General features: G+C 38.9%; 1 protein-coding gene across 1 annotated transcript; it reads left to right on the top strand.

The window, feature by feature from the left end:
• Positions 1–4,616: 4,616 nt before the first annotated feature.
• Positions 4,617–22,588, top strand: LOC108696207 (ATP-dependent RNA helicase SUPV3L1, mitochondrial-like). The gene is made up of 15 exons (XM_041568768.1): positions 4,617–5,352; positions 8,297–8,374; positions 8,906–9,013; positions 9,502–9,616; positions 11,403–11,571; positions 11,790–11,901; positions 12,221–12,298; positions 13,308–13,399; positions 14,048–14,228; positions 14,467–14,560; positions 19,162–19,381; positions 19,572–19,652; positions 20,492–20,668; positions 21,104–21,252; positions 22,055–22,588. Exons 1-15 carry the CDS (start codon positions 5,094–5,096, stop codon positions 22,461–22,463), a joined length of 2,322 nt encoding a protein of 773 aa, XP_041424702.1. The 5' UTR covers positions 4,617–5,093; the 3' UTR covers positions 22,464–22,588.
• Positions 22,589–22,659: the final 71 nt, after the last annotated feature.

Raw genomic sequence — 22,659 nt, 5'->3', positions numbered from 1 at the left:
TTCTTACCGTATTTTTTTTTAATTTTTTTCTGGGTTGAATGCACATGCAGTGCCACAGAGCTCAGGATACAAGTCATTTTTTTTTATGAAGTTTGCAGCACCCCAGACTCTACATGCTTTAATTGTCCATTCCATTGTTTGGGCAGCACACATGATCAACTCTTTGCAGAAAAAAACTAGATTTTTTTTTTCAATTTGGAAACACTCTGCCCTCTGCTGGATATTGACAGTGCTTAATGGGGTGGTTCACCTTTAAGTCAACTTTTAATATATTACAGAATAGCCTATTCTAAGCAACTTTTCAATGATCTTCATTATTTGTTTTTATAGTTTTAGACGTTTAATAGTTTTTGAATTCTTCTGACTCTTTCCAGCTTTCAGTTAGGGGCTCACTGACCCCATCTAAAACCAAATGCTCTGTAAGGCTACAAATGTATTGTTATTGCTACTTTTTACTTCTCATCTTTCTATTCAGACAACCTTCTATTCATATTCTAGTCTGGTACTCAAATCAATACATGATTGCTAGGGTAATGTGTAGCCTAGCAACCAGATTGCTGAAACTGCAAACTGGAGAGCCGCTAAATAAAAAGCTAAATATACTGTAAATGATAAAACATGAAAACCAATTGCAGATTGTCTCAGAATATCACTCTCTACATCATACTAAAAGTTAATTCAAACCTTTAACCAATAAACTCACACACAAACTTTCATTCCATTTGGTAACATCCAAAATATTAACCAATGCAGTCTCACCATCTATATAACATACTATGCAGGAGAGCAATAACACATACTTAATATTATTGCTCACCTGCTTGTAATTTTTGAGCATTTTTCATTAGTCCTGTTTTCTAGATATATGTGCCTATATTCTACCTATATACCTCTATATGTGTCCTTCATCTGTTTGACAGCACAAATCTTTCTGTTTCTGGCTTCTTGACTTCAAAACTTGAAGGCCTTGATTTAGATAGCAATCACAGCATGAAATATTTATCTGTTAACTGCCTGTGTTTCAGGCACAGCCAACATAAGTAAAGTAGTGTTTACTTAGGCAAGAAATGACTTGACTGACTGAAGATTCTCTATAAAGTGCTGCTGATGCTATATGAATAAAGTAAATTAATAATAGCGATACATTTATTTTATTAAGCCGAGAGCCAATCATTTTTATATTTAGATAATTTAAATCCTTTATCTTTACACAAAGCATGTTGTCAGCTGATCTTGAAAGCTCTGTGCTCTAGCATAGGAATTTGATGGCATGCATTTCCCTTCAAGTCAAAGTTAATGGGGTTCTGCATGAAAAACAGTTTTTTGTTAATAATGAGTAGGGATGTAGCGAACTGCCGATTTGGTGTTCGCGAACGCCGTTCGCGAACACCGGCAAAAAATGCGAACGTTCGCGGACAGTTCGCGAACTTCGAACACCCGCTAAAATCGTTCGATTCGAACGATCGAAGGATTTTAATCATTCGATCGAAGGATTTTCATTCGAATCGAACGATCGAAGCCATTCGATCGAATGCTTTTCATTCGATCGAATGCTTACAATCGTTCGAACGAATGGAAATCGTTCGATTTTTAGCGGTCGAAGGAATTCGAATGGTCGAACGACTTGTATTCGAATCGAACGCGAACTCAAAATGCGAACGTTCCCAGACGTTCGCGAACATTCGGCGGACGCGAACGGTCGAAGTTCGCGCGAACTAGTTTGCAGCAGAACAGTTCGCTACAGCCCTAATAATGAGAACTAAGTAACTCTCCAATATACATAATTAAGCATAAATGGCAAACGTTTTAAAATGCCATTTGCAGCAGTATTTTTATATCCATTTCTATTTTCTGGCTCTGACTCTTGAAAGAATATTATAGAATGCATTTCTCCTTCTGTTCTGCTTGTTATGCTATATTGTTTCTGAAATCAAATTCAAGATTGAGTCAGGAGTAGTCAACGGCCAGTCCATTACTGCTTTCAATATAAATGACATTTAAAAATACCAATGAATTTCTACTTAACATTTATTTTAAAGTTGCTTAGAATTGCATTTTCTTTCATTATGACAAGAAAAGTTTGGATGGAGATCTCCTAAAGTGGGAAGACCAAATGCTGGTATTAAACCGCCCTGTCAGGGCCATAACTAGGGGTAGGCAAAGAGGCATGTACCTAGGTCGCAACAGTTTAGGGGCACTGGGCATGTACCTCTTCTCCTTGCCTACCCCTATTTTCGGCTGTAAGAATGTAAGTGAATCAGTGCATGTTTGGAGGTGGGGGCACATGTGACTCGCTGACTCTCATTGCTCCTTGCTGACACCACACTCACAAAACTTGTTGGGTAACCTCACATTAGATGACACTTTTATTTCCTCTAAAATCCTTGAAAGATTTAAATACACTTTAAGTATGCTTATACTTGTCCTAACTTTGCAACCATCTATGGACAGCCACACTCCCACACTATTCTTGTCTCCAGTTTTTAGGTATGTAGTTGTGTGGGAAGTATTCACCTGGAGTTATGTGAAGCACAGTGTGCCAGGGTGAAATCTAAGGCTAATGCCAGATAGGGCTGAAAATCAGCATGGAGACATACACAGGCTGAGAACCAGCTCCTATGCTGCATTTGCAACCTGTCCTATCCCCTGGCTGATTGAGTTTACTGTATGTAAACAAATATGACAAGTACCTGTAGACCTGGCCCTAGACTTTTAAGGGGGTACTAAATCCTCTTTTTCAAGAGTGCAATGAAAAGGACTTTACTAAACAGTACAAAAGAAATTAAAAGAAAAGTCACATTCTACTTGGTTTATAAGAACACAGTCAAAACACATTAATCATTTTGTAGGCTGTAGTACAAATGAAACCAGTACTCCGAGTGGCTTGGGTGCACTTTTCTATAGAACATCGCAATCGATTTTTTTAGAACCGTCAAAAATGTTTTCTCTTGAATTGTGCAAGGTTCCTATGGTAACTCAAAAATTATTGGAGTAAGTGAAATGAGATTTCAGTTCAAGAAATAAGTGCTGATGTGCTCTTTTTTTTTTAAAGGTGAACTTTATTTTTGTAACAATACAAACAATAATCAATTGTATTGAGAATTGCATTACATTTGTCTCTAATTTTTCCTTTATACAGTCTGTTAGTATAATTTAATGCAGTAAACATATCAAGTCCCATCCTCAGTAACCCTTGGCTCTGCTCCCGGCCCTGACTCCCACCAGGGACTCTATATTTTTTTGAAATTTGGTTGCACTGCCTCTGGCTTCATAGGTAAGTTTAATTTTGGGTATTGTCTGGTTGACCAAAAGTCAGCTATTGCTGGGAGTTCTACACCTAGGGCAAGCTTCATCTTCTCTCTTACCCATTTTCTTTAACCTTTGGGGGGTAATGTAGAGTTGGCGATAGACCTTGTCTTGGATTAGTCTGTCCCTTATTGCTATTAAGCTAGTATACATAGTTTCGGTAGCTTCGTCCCTATCATCTTGGGATACAATGATCCAGCACCCACCTTAGGAGCAGGAGGGGGTGACAATGACGGTTGATGCTGGGCCTGACTCTGGGGACAGTGATTTCTGGGGGATAGTGGGAGACAAATCAGATATTAACAGGGCCAGAATTAGGGGCAGGTAGAAGAGGCCCTTGCCTAGGTCACAAAGCTTGGGGGGCTCCAGGCACGTACCTAGGGTTGCCACCTTTTCTTGAAACAAATACCGGCTTCTATATTTTTATGCATTTCTTCTACTAATAACATTGGGATCAAGCTAAATTTTTACTGGCCAGGCCAGTAAAATACCGGGCAGGTGGCAATCCTACACGTACCTCATAAGCAGCCTACCCCTAGTCCGCCACTGAAAAAAGTTAAGGGGGCGCATGATTGCACACACGCGTCCTCGTTTGCGTACGGGGAGCGCCAGTGCCAGCCGGGTTGCACTTAGGGTTGCCACCTTTTCTAAAATTCCTTACCGGCTGGTGGGGGGCGGGGACACAAAGGGACGGGCCGTGACGGAAAAAGGGGCGGGGCCGCGCCATGGACACTAAAAGAAAAGTTACGTTCCAGGGGATTGGGGGCAGGCCGAGGGCTCTTTTTAAGCATATTACAAATTTACCGGCAGCTACTAAAAATGATGGCTGATCCCAATGTTATTAACAGGGAAAAAAGTTAAATATATAGGAAGGCCGGTATTTTTTTCCAGAAAAGGTGGCAACCTTCATTTGAAGCAACGTAGAGGGTTCTTCACAGTCAGGACAGTGAGGTTGTGGAATGCACTGCCGGGTGATGTTGTGATGCTGATTCAGTTAATGCCTTTAAGAATGGCTTGGATGATTTTTTGGACAGACATAATATCAAAGGCTATTGTGATACTAAACTCTATAGTTAGTATAGGTATGGGTATATAGAATTTTAATTAAAAGTGGGGAGGGGTGTGTGTATGGATGCTGGGTTTTCATTTGGAGGGGTTGAACTTGATGGACTTATTCTTTTTTCAACCCAATTTAACTAACTATGTAGCTATGTAACTATGTAACCCCACTGATTGTGACCGGTAAAAATGATGCTTGAACCCAAGGTTATTAATAGGGAAAAATGTAAATATATATAGGAAGGCTGATATTTTTTCCAGAAAATGTGGCTGGCAACCCTAGTTGCACTGCAGATCACTGTGAGTACTTTGGCAGCTCTGCATACATACATACATACATACATACATGCATACATACATACATACATACATACATACAGCAGCCAAAGAACATGGGTGTGTGACTATGCTTACAGCTGTAGATCAGCAATACAATAAACAAATCATACGTGTTAACATTCCACTATTTCCTTCACTCCAGAAGTAAATCCCCACTATGGCCTGTGCTTTAGAAAAAGCTGGAGGACCACGCGTTCTTCCCCGCTGTGTGGAATGTATCTCAATGTCAAACAGGCAATTTCTCAGTTGCTAAATGCCTTCGGTCCTTCCGTGTGACGCAATCAGAGTGCGCCCGCTGTTGTCATGCTGCTCTTGCTGGGCATGCGGATTGTCCTGGAGCAAGTCTAGTGCAGCTGCAGAACATCTTGCTTTTATGTGGCTTTATTGCAATGTATCTTAAGCGCTTGCCGCCAGTTATTCGTTGCTGTCTCCAGCCATTGTTCCGGGACGTCCGATCATGTAGTCATAGAAAGCCCTGTGCCCTTGTATCGGGATATAGGTTCCATGGGCTCGGGGTGCAGAGCAGGACCTTGCATGGGGGAGAAAGCAAACCACCAGACACTTCGCTGTTTGTTCCAGTGCAGCTCAGACCCACAGAGACTGGCGACACAGACATTGGCGCCGAACTGACTCAGCCTCTCAATAAGAGTAAGACCTAGGGGAATGTGTAGGTCAAAGATCTTCAGCTTTCTGCTGTAGAACTACAACTTTCAGCGTTCTACCACATCCAGAGATTGTCAGCTGGAGGGCCACAATCTGGAAATACTACCCTCCAGCAGTTTTACATCCCACTTAGGCTAAGGCCACACGGCGCGATTTCGCCGCGATTCTGCGCTGGGCGAGTTGCGAGTTGCGAGTCGCTGCGGTTTTTAAGCCGAAATAGCTTTGTTAACTTTGGCGCTGGCGTCAATGCAAATCGCGGCGAAATCGCTGCGCTAATTCACACGCGGCGATTCTTTTTCTACTGTCGCCCGGAAACGCCCAGCGAGGCAACTTCGGGCGACAATAGAAAACGAATCGCCGCGTGTGAATTAGCGCAGCGATTTCGCCGCGATTTGCATTGACGCCAGCGCCAAAGTTAACAAAGCTATTTCGGCTTAAAAACCGCAGCGACTCGCAACTCGCCCAGCGCAGAATCGCGGCAAAATCGCGCCGTGTGGCCCTAGCCTAATGGTCAAATTGCATTAATCGGCCAAGTAGACCTGCAGGCTGACCAATAAGCATGTGTGAAAGTGTTTACCTCATTCTATTGTTGATTTAGCCATACCCCAATTACCATCAATATATACATTTGGTAAACCACTGTTTTCATTCTGGGTGACCAAATCCTTTATGATAACTGGATATGCTCATGGGAGGGGCAGGGTTATTTAAATGTTTTGCAAAAGGTCTGCACATAAGAGACAACCGTAAAGGTGAAGTTTATCTTATGAGCTAGACCAGGATATTTCACAATGTGAATCTTCCTTTGCTTTTCTTTTGGGGCCCTGCACACTGTGATACTTAAATGGAGACTGTCATGGGGGAAAAAACATTTTTTCAAAATGAATCAGTTAATAGTGCTGCTCCAGCAGAATTCTGGACTGAAATCCATTTCTCAAAAGAGCATTTTTTTTATATTCAATTTTGAAATTTGACATGGGGCTAGAAATATTGTCAATTTCCCAGCTGCCCCAAGTCATGTGACTTGTGCTCGGATAAACTTCAATCACTCTTTAATGCTGTACTGCAAGTTGGAATGATATCACCCCCCCCCCCCCCCCAGCAGCCAAACAAAAGAACAATGGGAAGGTAACCAGATAACAGCTCCCTAACACAAGATAACAGCTGCCTGGTAGATCTAAGAACAACACTCAATAGTAAAAACCCATGTCCCACTGAGACACATTCAGTTACACTGAGAAGGAAAAACAGCAGCCTGCCAGAAAGCATTTCTCTCCTAAAGTGCAGGCACAAGTCACAAGACCAGGGGCAGCTGGGAAATTGACAAAATGTCTAGCCCCATGTCAGATTTCAAAATTGAATATAAAAAAAATCTGTTTGCTCTTTTGAGAAATGGATTTCAGTGCAGAATTCTGCTGGAGTAGCACTATTAACTGATGCGTTTTGAAAAAAACATGTTTTCCGATGACAGGATCCCTTTAAGTATCAGTCTCTTCTGCACACTGAAATGGCTTCTTACTCCATATTTAACCTTTAATGCCTAATCCAAACACTAGGGGGTCGATTTACTAAGCTCGAGTGAATAGTTCGAATAAAAAAATATTGGAATTTCGAACTAATTTTTTGGTACTTCGACCATCGAATTGGTCAAATTGAATGATTCGAAGTAAAAATCGTTCGAATATTCGACCATTCGATAATGGTACTGTCTCTTTAAAAAAAACTTTGACTTCATACTTCGCCAAATTAAAGCTACTGAAGTCCAATGTTAGCCTATGTGTACCTTCCCCAGCACTTTTCTACGTTTTTTTTGGTCGAATAAAAAATTAGATGGAACGATTTTTATTAGATCGAAGCTTTTGCGCGAAATTCTACCCTTGAAAAATCTGCCCCTAGATGTATTTTTCTCTGAAGAGGTTGGTTGTTCTTGTAAAGGATATTAACTTTCTAAGTTCATTTTCTGTTGTGTGTTTAAAATAGGGATGCACCGAATCCACTATTTTGGATTTGGCCGAACCCCCGAATCCTTCTCGAAAGATTCGGCCGAATACCGAACCGAATCCAAATCCTAATTTGCATATGCAAATTAGGGGTGGGAAGGGGAAATTATTTTTTACTTTCTTGTTTTGTGACAAAAAGTCATGCAATTTCCCTCCCCTGCAAATTAGGATTCGGATTCAGTTCGGCCTGGCAGAAGGATTCGGCCGAATCCTGCTGAAAAAGGCCGAATCCCGAACCGAATTCTAGATTCGGTGCATCCCTAGTTTAAAACATGTGGACAATTGTATACTGCTGCTAGAGTATCTATCCAAGAGTTAATTTAGGCAACAGAAAATGAGATGGAGCTCTGCAAATTGCTCATCCATTCCCTGGGGAATTAAAAGTTGTCCTTTGTGCTGCTTCACTTGTCCAGCACCGTTTCTCTCTTACTTGCAACCAGGTTCTGGCAATGATCTGACATGGACCAGACACAGTCAGTCAGTTTCCCTAAGTAAGTAAGAACATTATGCCTGTGTCAGGACCCAGCTGCAGTAGAAAGATCACTTTGGAACTTGGGTAGAAGCTTAACCACTTTGTATACGACTGTAAATGCACCACATACTGGGCTTGATATTTGCAGAACTGCTACAAATGCAAACTTTTTTTGTTCTGCTGAAATGAAGCTGACTAACCATAGCAACCAGAAAATTTGGTTGAGCGTATATATTCTTTAATAACAATAAAATTTTGCCTTACACTAATTTAACGTTTTTGTTTAGGAAGAAGGACAAATAATAAAAATAAAATAAAAAAATAATAGAAGAAGATGCTTGAATTGCATCTAGTAAACATTTATTTTAAAAACTTCATTATCCTTTTAGATTTGCTATAAATGTACATTAGACATCTAATTTCCTGTTCTATGTAAACATGTTTATATAATGTATAGGTGATGTCCTGAAAACCTTAAACAAGTTTTATAAACGGAAAGAAATGCAGAGACTGGGAGCTGAAAATGGACTGGATGGTAAGAGAGACATACATTTATCCCACTTGTATATATTAAAGGGTGTGTTCACCTTTAAATTAACTTTTATTATGATGTAGAGAGAGATATTCTGAGATAATGTGCAATTGATTTTAATTTATGCTTTTTGAGTTATTTAGCTTTTTATGCAGCAGCTCTCCAATTTCATCAATGTGTTTGCTAGAGTCCAAATTTCCCTAGCAACCATGCATTGATTTAAATGAGAGACTGGGGTATGAGCAGAAGAGGGCTTGAGTAGAAAGAAAGTAATAAAAAGTGTCAATAACAAGCAATTTGTAGCCTTACAGAGCATTTGCTTTTTACATGGGGTCAGTGACCCCTATTTGAAAGCTGGAAAGAAGGCAAATAATGCAAAAATTAGAAAAAAATACATAATGAAGTCTAATTGAAAAATTTCTTAAAATTGGTCATTCTGTAACATACTAAAAGCTAACTTAATGATGAACCACCCCTTTAAGCACTGATGTTTTTAGTCCAAACCTTACCTGTGCATTTCTGTGTCATTCCTAGCTCGTCTCTTCCACCAAGCTTTTATAAGCTTTAGGAAATATGTTATGGAGACTGACCCTTTGCATGTGGACCTGCATATTGTATTAAATGATATTTGCTGTGGGGTTGGTAAGTAAAACATAAGTACATGTAAACTCTTTCAGTTGTAGTCTGTATTTCATTTAAATAGGTGCAACAATAATTATTACAGCTTTTGTGTACATATTTAGAGAAGCAAACTTTGAGTAACTACACTAAAATGATTATACAAGACTGCAACACTAATAGAGCATACCAATTGCAATGCAATGAGATAATGCAAGAGAAATAGTGCAAAAGAAATACCTGTCACCACTTCAGTTGCCTACTATAGGTGTAAATGACAGCCGCCTCTTACCAGTGGAAATATGTGGTTGCCATTCACTTTCGATGTGTAATCTGAGCAAATACCTGGTATGTTATGAGTCTCGGGCTGTCTTTTGTCTAGTAAACATTATCGGAAATAGAATGCTTGTTACAAGATATGTCAATTTGCTATTTTACACATGAAAATTGTTTTTTTAACATGAACATTCTAAAATCATTTTAGAGACGACATCTTTTTGTCCCCCTTGTAGGCCACGTTGATGACCTATTCCCATTTTTTATGAGACACTCAAAACAGGTATTCCCAATGCTAGATTGTATGGATGATCTTCGCAAAATTAGCGATTTGAGGCTACCTCCTAACTGGTAAGTTTTAAACCGTTAAGTAAAGTGGTATTAAACCTTGCACAGGATACATAGTTGCATGTTATAGAATAGGGATGCACCAGATCCACTATTTTGGATTCGGCCGAACCCCCGAATCTTTCTCGACAGATTCGGCCGAATACCGAACGGAATCCTAATTTGCATATGTAAATTACGGGTGGGAAAGGGAAAACATTTTTTACTTCCTTATTTTGTGACAAAAAGTCACGCGATTTCCCTCCCGCCCCTAATTTGCATATGCAAAATAGGATTCGGGTTCGGCCGGGCATAAAGATTCGGCCAAATCCTGCTGAAAAAGCCTGAATCCTGGCCGAATCCCGAACCGAATCCTGGATTCTGTGTATCCCTATTATAGAATAATTCACGATGCAGAACTCTGAAATGGTAAAAATATTAATTTATTAGTGTCAAAGACTAGGCAATGTTTTGGGCTCCTGCTCTCACTCAAGTCTTCAAGTGCCTTCAGATTTTCACCATTTCGGAGTGTTGCATCTGTGAAAACATGCCTCTGCTGGTAGATGAGAATCACTCAGGAACACCAGCTTGTTTGTTGTTGAGACTCGTTTATCTGATAAAGTATGTTTAATATTCATAAAAGTGTGAATTGACTGTTATCTAATAGTGGTGTTTTAGTGGCTATGGGGTGGTATTAGACTAATACAGGTATAGGATCAGTTATCCAGAAACCTGTTATCCAGAAAGCTCAGAGTTACAGAATAGCCATCTCCCATAGACTTCATTATAATGAAATAATCCACATTTTTAAAAATGATTTCCTTTTTCTCTAAAATAAAACAGTACCTTGTACTTGATCCAAACTAAGAAATAATTAATCCTTATTGTAAGCAAAACCAGCTTTTTGGGGTTTATTTAATGTTTACATGGTTTTCTAGAATACTTAAGGTATAAAGATCGAAATTACGGAAAAACCCCAGGTCCCGTACATGTAACTAGAAAGATGTTTTCAAAATGTTATGTAACAAAACCTGGCCTTTGATATTAACTTATAATTGGCCAAGTGCATGAAAGAGTGGATTGTGTGTTTTGCTCTGCACTGGGGTGTGAATGCCACTGAATGTGGTGAATATCCCAATAATGGTGAATGCAGGGTCATTACAGCATGAAAATGCTATCTGTATCTGACATAGAGACAGTCAGGGTCATTTATTAGTACTGGGTAAATTGGCAACTGGGCAGTAGCCTGTGAAGATCAATCTTATTTATCTCATTTTTCTACCTGCAGTTAGATGAAAAAGCTAATCACTGATTGGTTGCTATGGGTTGCTGTCCAGGTGCAACTTTGCCCACTGATGATAAATGAGCCCACTGTATTTTTAAAATAGGGAAGTATACATTGTCATTTCCTCAGCTTGTTCAGAGTTCAGCATAACAGGGACTGGCCATGCTTTCAGAGATTAAAACTGTTACAGATCATATATGCAAAATACTATTTCATGTTACAGATCATATATGCAAAATACTATTTCATGTAGAAAGGCATAGAGGTTCAAAAGAAAACAGTTTTCTGCTCAGTTGAAAGAACTGAATTTTTAGTGTTTTTCATTTTCTCCAGTTGCAAATATCTTGGGAATGCTTGAAGGAAAAGAATGTTATTTTCTTTTTTATATATATATATATATATATATATATATATATATATATATATATATATATATATATATATATATATAAAACTTAGTTGTCGAATTTGTATTGGGATACCATGCTGTTATTAAGGGGAATCTTATTGTTAATATATACGTAGGTATCCTGAGGCCAGAGCCATCCAGCGCAAAATAATCTTCCATGCAGGACCTACCAATAGCGGCAAAACATATCATGCTATCCAAAGGTATCTGTCTGCGAAATCTGGGGTGTATTGTGGTCCTCTGAAATTGCTGGCTCATGAAATCTACCAAAAGAGTAACGATTCGGTTAGTATACTACAAGTTTTTTTTAACCTCTGCAACCTTTACTTCAGAGTTATATATATATATATATATATATATATATATATATATATATATATATATATATATATATATATATATATATATATATTGGCCATTACTGATATTTTCATACAGGTTTTTCAGCATGGTTTTATTAATTTCTCTTGTGCATCATCCTCATCTGTTGTTTTATACTACAGGGTGTGCCTTGTGACCTTATTACAGGAGAAGAACTGGTGTTTGTGGATCCAGAAGGCAGGCCTTCAGCCCATGCAGCTTGCACAATTGAAATGTGCAGCGTGACAGCACCATGTATGTATATATTTCTTTCTTCTTCTATAATTGTTTCAGGCAGTTACATGTAGTTAATGTAGTCCTACCATTTTTTTACCCAATTAATATGTTTTTATAGTATTGTTATTTTACAAAAAAAAAATCAGTGAAATTGAGTGTTTATTTCTGTGTGTGAAAATTGGCAGCAAAAGGTAGTGAAGCACAGTTATTGTCTAAATTCACTTTGCAATGTGTGCCTTTATCAGTTGTCTGCGGTTGCAGAAGTATTGTTCACTGCCTTCTCCTACATATATTTGACTATAGGGTGTTTGTGATCCTTGTCTTCGTTCTCTCTTAGACGAGGTGGCTGTCATAGATGAAATACAGATGATTAGAGACCCTTCCAGAGGTTGGGCCTGGACCAGAGCACTTTTAGGTAACTGCTTTAGAATCTAGAAAATAATTCCTGCTATTGTTTCAGTTTGCTCATTTAGTCCAGTAGATGGGACTATGGTTGTAATCTCATGTGCTTCCTGGTCATGTATTTTGATAGGTGCCATATAAACAAAGTGTTTTCAATTAAAAAAAGCAGGTGGTTTTAAACTACTCTTATATGTGTTTTTGGGCTGATAGCTGCAAGTACTTGCTGGTTAAGACCGTTTCAATTTTGGAAACATTGGTGCGTTCATGTGTTTTTTTCCAGCCACAATACACTTTTGAAAAACTGCCCTTATGCCAATAGCTTCAGACTGAGCTTGTACAGTTAAGGCCATACACACCTTTGGTTATAATAGTACAGTAACAAAATCAATATCCCTACATCCTGAATACATTATAAAGTGAGGGTAGTAACCACCCAAATACCATACCATGAGAGTTGGTGGACTTTTTAGCCCCGTTTTGTACAGTAAGTGATGTTAAATACTCCCAGTCTGACCCATTCTGACCCACCATTCTGCCATCAGTTATATACCGCGCTTGGTCCCCCCATTTCTGAGATCATTAGAGGGCGCAGGAAGGGCACAATTCTATAAATAAAAGAGGTGGTGGAATTGATATCGCTACGCAAGAGTCTCTGATCAGCCTCCTACAGGTCAAAATTAGCTAATAAATCCTCTGCAGTGTTGGAAATACCTAGTGGAAGATATGAGAAGTGCACTTAACATATGAATTAGGAGAGAACTCTCTGACCTATAAGAAAGGAAAAAAAATGGAATAGCTGAGGCATTAGCAGCCTGAGAGCAATGAGACCTTGCCATAGGAGGTAATGAGAATCGTCTCTGCTAAAACATTAAAATTGCATAGTTGCTCAGAAATGCCTCTGTACACATTTTACACAATTTCAGTGTCATTTCTCCTTAACAGATTAGGCTAGCGAACAGTGTTTGTACATCACTTCACTTGGCTTGGTGGGAATGCCTCATTCATTGAATTATCTATCCTAGGACTCTGTGCAGAAGAAATCCATATCTGTGGTGAAGGAGCTGCTATTGACCTTGTGACTGAGCTTATGTTTACAACTGGAGAGGAAGTAGAGGTACAGTGCAGAGTTTGGCAGCTAAACCTGCTGATTTGCCCTGTTGTACAGGGAGCCAATATATCCTGTCATTCAACGTAGGGGGCTCTTCACAGTCAGGACAGTGAGGTTGTGGAATGCACTGCCAGGTGATGTTGTGATGCTGATTCAGTTAATGCTTTTAAGAATGGCTTGGATGATTTTTTGGACAGACAGAATATCAAAGGCTATTGTGATACTAAATTTGTGTGAAAGTAGGGAGGGGTGTGTGTATGGATGCTGGGTTTTCATTTGGAGGGGTTGGACTTGATGGACTTTGTCTTTTTTTCAACGCGATTTAACTATGTAACTATGTAACTGATATGTCTGGTTTTGAACATATTGTTGTAAAGAGCCAGCCAATTATAAATCACAACTTAGGAGACCAACATCAAATAGTGTCTGTATCTTCTCCAGTAAATGCAAATATATTTGTACTTTCATATATATTTGAAAATGTATGGGCAGTAGATTCCTCTGATGTTACGACCCATACAGACACTTGGAAGCTCTGACTATAAAACAGACTTAAAAACCTATTTATAGAAAAGTTATGGATTTCAAAAAAAACAAACAAAACGAAAATGTTTGCACCTTTAAGTATCTTAGATATCTTTGCCGTATGTCTAGGTTAGAAATTATGAGAGGCTGACACCACTTAAGATTCTTGACCATGCTCTGGAATCCCTAGATAATCTGCGCCCTGGCGACTGCATAGTCTGTTTCAATAAGAATGACATCTACTCTGTGAGCCGACAAATTGAAGCACGGAGTTTAGAATGTGCCGTGATTTATGGCAGCCTCCCCCCAGGTTTGTACAACTGGATCTTACATTTTAATTGCCTTTTTTTTTATACTCTATGTTGACAAATATATTGTGATGATGCCACCATTTCCCATTTAAAATTACTTGCATGGCATTTTGCGTTCTTCTTATCTAAGCAGGTAGACTGCTTTTATGACAGCATGTTGTCTTCACAATGTAAAGAAACAGTGATGTATAGAAAAAGATGCAGTGATCATAGAAAATATTGTTGCCTTTCTTCTAGGGACTAAACTTGCCCAAGCAAAGAAATTCAATGATCCATCTGATCCCTGTAAAATCCTGGTTGCTACAGATGCAATAGGAATGGGGCTTAATCTGTGAGTAAAGACACCTTACATGTGTAATTCATTTACTCTGAAGAGATGTGGGTGCTGATTTATGTGTATTTAGTGTTTGGATTTGTAAATGTATTTGCGGAAATAGATTACATATAATTAAGTGGCTTTAATTTTTACCTTATTAGGGGAAAATAAAAGGGTTAAAACATGCACTCACTGCATAACCTTTGAGAGATATATTGGTGTATTTGTGTGTAAGTGCACCATATTTAGCCGTATATAACATATGTTGTTTAAAAGGAATAATAATGCTCAGATGGTAAAGTTGTAAAACCACTATATGTAGCAGTGAAAAAGCAGAGAATTCTTAATTTATGAGTCAGGTGGGTTGCAAATCTGTTCTGTAAAAGGGCATGTTTTAAAAAATACAGTTGGTTTTGTGATAATAGGGTAAAGTTCGGTGGGTGGGAAATTGCATACCGAGACAGGGAATTTATCATACATGGTATCATTCTTTCTTAAGAAGTTGAGAGGTAAGAATGGACTTGGGAGTGTAACAATAAAACACACCTTGCTGCACAACACTTGCACACAATGCCATTATATATTAACAGTTTGGACATAACTATGCATGTCACTTCCTTCTTGTACAGTGGGATATAACCTGATATTTTGTGTGGTGCGCCAGTTTAGAACTGACTTTTTAAATGATGAATGGGAAAGAAAGCAAGTTTATTAGATTTCTCCAGCTTTGACAGAATTCTAAAAAAATGTTAATAAGCATAAGAGGACAGGTGTGTGAGCATTGTACCATGCACTTATTTATACATCTCAATTGTAAGTCATAAAACACGTTTAGGGTTCCTGTTTTGCACACTGTTGCACACTGTGTAGAGATCACTGTACCAGCTCTAATAGCAGATCTGAGATGCATAAAAGGTAAGTCCATTGTACATTGCACTCCACTATTTGTTCAAGCCCCATTCATTTGTCATGTTTCAGAATAATATTTAAGAATGGATAAGTTTACCCAACCTAGACCCCCCAAGCTAGACTGTTGCTGGACTCCCTAATTACTGCCACAAAGATTGGGCATGCAATCTGGACTCTCGCACCTGGAAAAGCCTACCAATAGACTTCAGTAAACATTTAACACCCATGCTTGTACAATTGTTTAATGCAATACTTGAGCGGGTGGACCTCCCAACCTCAGTGATCCGGGGGAAAGATACTAGTGAAAGTTCAGGCCAAAAGACTCAATAATGTTATAGGCTTTCTTGTCTCCCCAGATCAAACGGGCTTTAAACCTGGGCAAAAATATGCAGACTTTTTACCAATATGCCAACAACCCATGACAAAACAGGTTATAGGATCCTGGTTGTTCTAGACCAGTGGTCCCCAACAAGTAGCTCACGAGCAACATGTTGCTCACCAACCCCTGGGATACTGATTCCAGCAGTATCAAAGCAGGAGCTTATTTTTGAATTCCTGGTTTGGAAGCAAGTTACCAAACAGCCAATCACAGCCCTTATTTGACATCCTCATGGACCTTTAGATGCTTGTGTTGCTCTCCAACTCTTTTTTACATTTAAATGTGGCTCACAAGTTAAAAAGGTTGGGGACCCCTGTTCTAGACAATGAAAAATCTTTTGATTCAGTAGAACAGAACTATATATGGGAAACCATGACTAGGCCCTTAACTTTCTTAAATGGGTCCCAACCTTATACAGTCTTCCCATGGTCTGCTGTGTACAAATTGAAATATCTCCCCCCTCCTTCTCACTCCATAGAGGCACTTGGCATGGATGCCCGCTCCGCTACTCTTCGCATTGGCACAGAGACCTAGGTGGAGACACAGAGGGTCTCCAGCTAGGTCCTCTAACTACAATGGTGCCTATGTATGCAGACAATACATTGTTATTCCTAGAGAACCTTTATGAAGTCCTAGAGGCTGCCTTTCAAGTGATAAAACACCAAACTGAGGACTAAAGATTAATTGGTCAAAATCCCAAATTGTCTCCATTGACTCTTTTACACACCTTTGCTTTCACAGCAACCTAAGTTGGTCAGACACCTTTAAATATCTTTGGAGTGTTTATCCATAGAGACCTAATAAGATACTTAGACCTTAACCTTCTTCCACTTGTAGGTCTTCTATTAAACAAGATAAAGACATAGTCTGCCCTCCCTCTTACAGTGCTAGGCATGAACCTCTTCAAAAGGGGCTTATTCCCAAAATTTACTAATCTGTTCAGACAAACCCCACTGATTATCCCAACTTGGGTTTTCCATAAGACCCAATACCCAATTACCTCCCTATATTGGGGTGCCACTGCTCCCAGAATATCTTTAACCAAACTACAATACCCAGAGGACTCTGGAAGCCTAGCTGCTCCAAACCTCAGCCTCTGGTCACTGCTTGGTAGTAGGCCTCCCCTAATTGCAGCCACTGCGTTAGAGACGCAATTTGGGTGTTTCGATGAATGACTTAAAAATCTATTGTACAAAGGCCCCAGACGTCACATAAATTGGACCAACTTATGATTGCCACCATGGGAATGTGGTGAACAGTCACACAACTACTCTCCAGGGGTGCCTCCCACTACTCGATCTATGTGCCACTATGGCATATTCCTCAGCATTCCCGTTTGAAAACGATCCTAGATCCCCTCTCTAACATTAAATACCTATATGACCTTCTGGATCAGGGTAACATTCCCTCACTTAGGTTTAGCTTAAATTCCAATTACCAACTAATGTGTTCTGCAGGTACCTTCTGATACGTGATGCCCTACAAGAAAATATGATCTTTACTCCCAATCTGGAGAAGCCAATCTCGCAGTTCTATCGCCTGCTAAATATGCCACCAGAAACCCACATGGAAAACTATATACGAAATGGTCTAAGGACGTTCCTGCCATCCCAACTGACATCCTGGACAGTCACCTAGTGTTTCTGATTAGTATCAAGGACAAAAACAATTAAATTCTGCTATTTCCATAGATCTTATTTAACACCACATAGGATACATTTATTAAATCCCGGGGTAGGGATGCACCAAATCCACTATATGGATTTCGGCCGAATGCCCAAATCCTTATGAAAGATTGGTCCGAATACTGAACTGAATCTGAATCCTAATTTGCATATACAAATTAGGGAAGGGAAAAAAGTGGAACCTTTTTTTTTTACTTCCATGTTTTGTGACAAAAAGTTATGTGTTTTCACTTCCCACCCCTAGTTTGCATATGCTAATTAGAATTTGGTTCGGCCAGGTACAAGGATTCACCTGAATCCTGCTGAAAAAGGCAGAATCCTGGATTCGGTGCATCCCTATCACAGGGTGACTGATAAATGTCCCTGATGCAAACAGTGCCCTACTGCTTGCATACACCTGGTGTGCCAATGCCCCACATATATCAGTTTTGGTTTAGGATACCGGAGGTCATCGGTCAGACCCTCGCACTTATCGTCCTGATGGACCCCCTAATTTCACTACTTCACTAAGTCTCAGAAACTGCCCCCACAAAAGCAGAGCAAGAACTATTAGTGTTCCTTTTTATTTTGGTTAAATGCCTCATAGCCATGGCCTGGAAATCTGAAACACCCCAAATATATTGCAGTGGAAAAATGTCCCCATGTACAGGCTAATATACTAATATACAAAACTAAACTATACTGCACCTCAAATTTTACCAAAATATTGTCCCCTTGGCTTCCAGAGCACCTCCCCGAGGCTTAACCTCCTCCCTCCCCCATCAAGACAAGAAAGGAACCCATGCAACCAATAAATTCACAAGTTGACGGAAATGGGAAGTTATTTTGTTTATTACGTTTATTGTTCACAGTAGACAGGAAAGGTTTGTATCCCCTTCATACACAAAAATAATTGTTTTTGTTGCACTTTTAAAACTATTAACTCAGTCCTGGAAAACATCCTGTATGTTAATATGGCCTTGCTGTCAACACTATTATTGTTGATGTTGTATTTTGCAAACATTAAAACAATAAAAAACAATTGTTAATAAAAGAATGGGTAGGTATTTGCATATGGCGGGACTGACGCTTCTGTGGGTTTTATCCAGTGCTGTATTCTGAGCAAAGGCAGCTGTGGACTTGTGTCTAGTGTTGCAAATTCAGTGGGATAGTACATTGATGCCAGTGGCTTGTCTAGGGGCACTAACACATCCCTGTTTGATAGATTTAAACCAAAAATTATATAGTCTGAGGATTCTGAAGCTAACACAATTTCCCGTATTTGTGTTTCACTTGATATTTGCTGTGAGACATGTTTGAAGACCTTTCACCAGTTTCTCAAGCTTTCAAGCAGGTTTTACGCTGAACTGTTTCAAAGCAAGCAATGTATTTTATTGTTTAATATATTTATATTTGTCAGAGCAGATTCTGTGCCTTGAGTATTTGCAGAATCCAAGTGATTTTGATAAAGATATATATATATATATATATATATATATATATATATATATATATATATATATATAATATTGGTAATAGCAACAGATAATATTTATTTATTAAAATCTAATTGCTGGGCTTAAAGGTTTTTTTACCCCTAAACCGTTTTTATGCGTACACCGAAATTAACCTGTGTGATTTTTTTTTTTAACCCCCTTTCCTAGGAGTATTAAAAGGATCATCTTTAATTCCCTGGTGAAACCGAACATTAATGAGAAAGGAGAGAAAGAGATTGATACCCTCTCCACCTCTCAGGCCCTGCAGATAGCAGGTCGAGCTGGCAGATTTAGCAGCATGTTCAAGGATGGAGAAGTTACTACAATGTTCCGTGATGACTTGTCTCTGCTCAAAGAGATCATGAGGAAACCAGTTGCAGCCATAGAGGTAAGAGGCTCATCCAAGCTTCATGTCTGTGTCCATACTTGAACAGATATTGGCTACCAATCAGCCTTGTAGTAGGTTGCCCAATGTATGAGATTATTTTTTTATTAGTTTAGTATATTTAGTATATAATATTAGTATTTTTTTAGTAGTCTTATAGAGAGTGTAAAATGTATATTTTTATTTTCTTTAGACTGCTGGATTGCATCCCACCGCTGACCAGATAGAGATGTTTGCATACCACCTGCCTGATGCAACATTAGCAAATCTTATTGTAAGTATAAAGCAGTTTTGCTGAGAGAACATCCAGCATATGGGAACATGCCAGAATTAAACTTCACTGTATCTGAACAGAACAGAAGAGAACATGCTAACAAGTGCTTAGCCAGTGGGCTCTAGATATAGTATTATTTCTGCGTGTTTTTGTAGATAGTATAAATAATATAGAAGGCATGGATGTCCTATTCTGAATATACTTTGTAACTAAATAATCAAGAGGTTTCTAGGGTTAAATTACCCTAGTAGCCAGGCAGCAGTCTGGAATTGAGAGTGGAAGATGGATAGGAGATGACCTGAAAAGAAAAGATAAGCAACAAGAATAGCAATTAAAGTAAATTCTTGTAATTCATGTGTTTTTGACTGCTGGACTCTGTTTTTTTTTTCTGTTGTAGGCTGGAAATAGGCAGAACAGAAAAGCTGTTTAAAATAGGCTGCTCTACAACATACTAAAAGTTAATATGATTGTGAAATTATTATTTTTTTTTAAACAGTAAGAATAAAAGTTTCTTGTTTTGCTTGGTCTGAATGTGGTACTTTTTAATGGCTTTCTACAAATCAAAATCAAAGCACAAGCATTTTAGATACTAGGATCCCTTTATTAGAGTAAGGCGCTTGTGGGACCAAACTATTCCTGTTTGGACCTCTGTGTACTTGAAATGCCAGGGCCTATTTTTATTCCCAGTCAAGACCTGACCACTATAAGGTATCATATTCAGTAATTCAGATAATTCATCATGGATGCAACAGCTTCAGGTTCAAGATAGGAAACTGTAGCAAGCAAACATGCTGTATCGGTTTTGTATTGTATTCTAGTGCATTTTTCATCTTTTGCAGGATATATTTGTAAGTCTTTCTCAGGTTGATGGACTTTATTTTGTGTGCAACATTGATGACTTCAAGTTTGTGGCTGATATGATTCAGCACATTCCTCTAAACTTGAGGGCAAGATATGTATTTTGTACAGCTCCCATCAACCGCAAACAGCCATTTGTCTGCACATCACTACTGAAGGTAAGTTGCAGGGGTTTTGGCCTTGTCACCATCAAAATGTTGCATCTGGATTTCCTTTGCATTTTTTTCCCTGGACACTTTATAAATATCTTTCAGATTTCTTCTATAACCCTACATTTGGAATTGGAAGTTAGGATTTGTGATTACCAATATACAACCCCTACAATCCCCCCTTTTGTTGTGACTGTTTTGGCTTATTGATAAGTAAAAGTGCTGAATCCATAGTTATTGGATTTGGCCAAACCAAATCAGAGCTCTATTTTGCAAAAAAGAACACATCAATTGTGAACAAATATAGTTTCATTCAGTTCTCCAAATCTTTAATGTCACATAATTTTAAGGGTTCAGAATCTATTCGGCTGAACAGCCATATAGCAATTTATATTTGACTGTGGTGAGAGCGAGAGGTGTCACACTTGTGGTGTTCTTTTGCAGTTTGCTCGGCAGTTCAGCCGGAATGAGCCTCTTACGTTTGACTGGATTTGTCATCATATTAACTGGCCAGTCGTTTCCCCAAAGACCATCAAAGATTTGGTGCATTTGGAGTCAGTTCATGATATCCTGGATCTCTATCTATGGTTAAGGTGAGTTTACAGATATGTGGCTGATAAAGTGTTTAATGGGCAAGGAAAGTTACAGGGATCCCCCAAACTTTGGGGAAGATGATCTGTTGTCCATGGACTCTCAGATACAGTGATATTGAACTATCAATCAGGACATATCATTGGCTGCCTATTGCATACTCTCACTAAATGCAAACTGTTGGCAGAAGTAGAGCTACTGTTCAGGTCATAAAAAGAATTTTAGATGCGTTTAAAGTAAAATGTTATAAACACACAGCTATTCTTTAACTCTAAAACAAACGTACTTTACAGGACTAAATTACTGACTAGTGGTGCACTACCTTATGCTGTAATAACAATGCAAAGCCAATAGTAAAATACGGAAACATTAGTGCATGAGGAAAATGGAGGTAGGCACCGATAGTGATATACTAGAATGCGGAGCTGGAGGTGCAGAACAGGTAAATATGCCCTGGAGCATTGTATCGGTATTGATCAAGGTAAAGGCAAGTAATTGTCAGGGTTCATGTTGGAGAAAGGAAAGTACTCTGATGGGGTCAAGAGGGCTGCTAAACAAAGAATAGTGTGAAGAATGAAGTGGGGGCGGGGGGGGGAACAGGTCTATTGTTGACATTTTAGAATGGGCTGCATTGTGAGCCAGAGGTATGGAGAGGTCAGATGTGTGCATGTGATAGGGTGGGTTAGTCAGTAGTAGCTTTGTATTTGTGTGGAAGGGTGAATATTGGGAGTGTTTAATTTTTAGGCTTATGTTTTATGAGTACCTTGTAGTAAGGCATTATCTCTATTTACGTGTATTTTGCAGCTATCGTTTCATGGATATGTTTCCAGATGCTAATCTTGTAAGGGAGATACAGAAAGAACTGGACTCTATAATACAGATGGGAGTATATAACATTACTAAACTCATTCGAGCCTCAGAATCCCCTGCTTCTTCCTCTGATTATTCTGAAGCACAAGGGGCCCATGAAAGAGCCATTCCAAACCTCAACCACAATAAAAACTCCCAGGGACAGAGAAGACCCAAAGGGTCTCAGTTGGTCCAGCCATTGCCTGTTAATATAAAAGGATCACTTGCTTCCAGATTAGTACAACAAGGACTTCTGACTCCAGACATGCTAACACAGCTGGAAAAAGAGTGGCAATCACAGCAACATGACAACGGGAATCGCAGCACTCCACAAGTGTTAAAGGGAAAAAGAAGAAAAAAGTAGCCCTGTGGATTTAGATATATTTTAAATGGACAGAAGAAAAATCTGTAGGACAAAAGAATATGCCAATATAACATTGTTTCAAATGTTAGCTATCATTTATAAGATAAAGTCTCTATTTATAATAATCATTTTTGTAAGCTCTTTTTTGTTGTCATGTCAGTCTCACTTTGTGCCACCAAACTGGGCCATTATATCT

Source organism: Xenopus laevis, chromosome 7L, assembly GCF_017654675.1.
Source record: "Xenopus laevis strain J_2021 chromosome 7L, Xenopus_laevis_v10.1, whole genome shotgun sequence".
NCBI classification, from domain to species: Eukaryota; Metazoa; Chordata; class Amphibia; order Anura; family Pipidae; genus Xenopus; species Xenopus laevis.
This window is presented reverse-complemented; position numbering and strand designations above follow the sequence as displayed.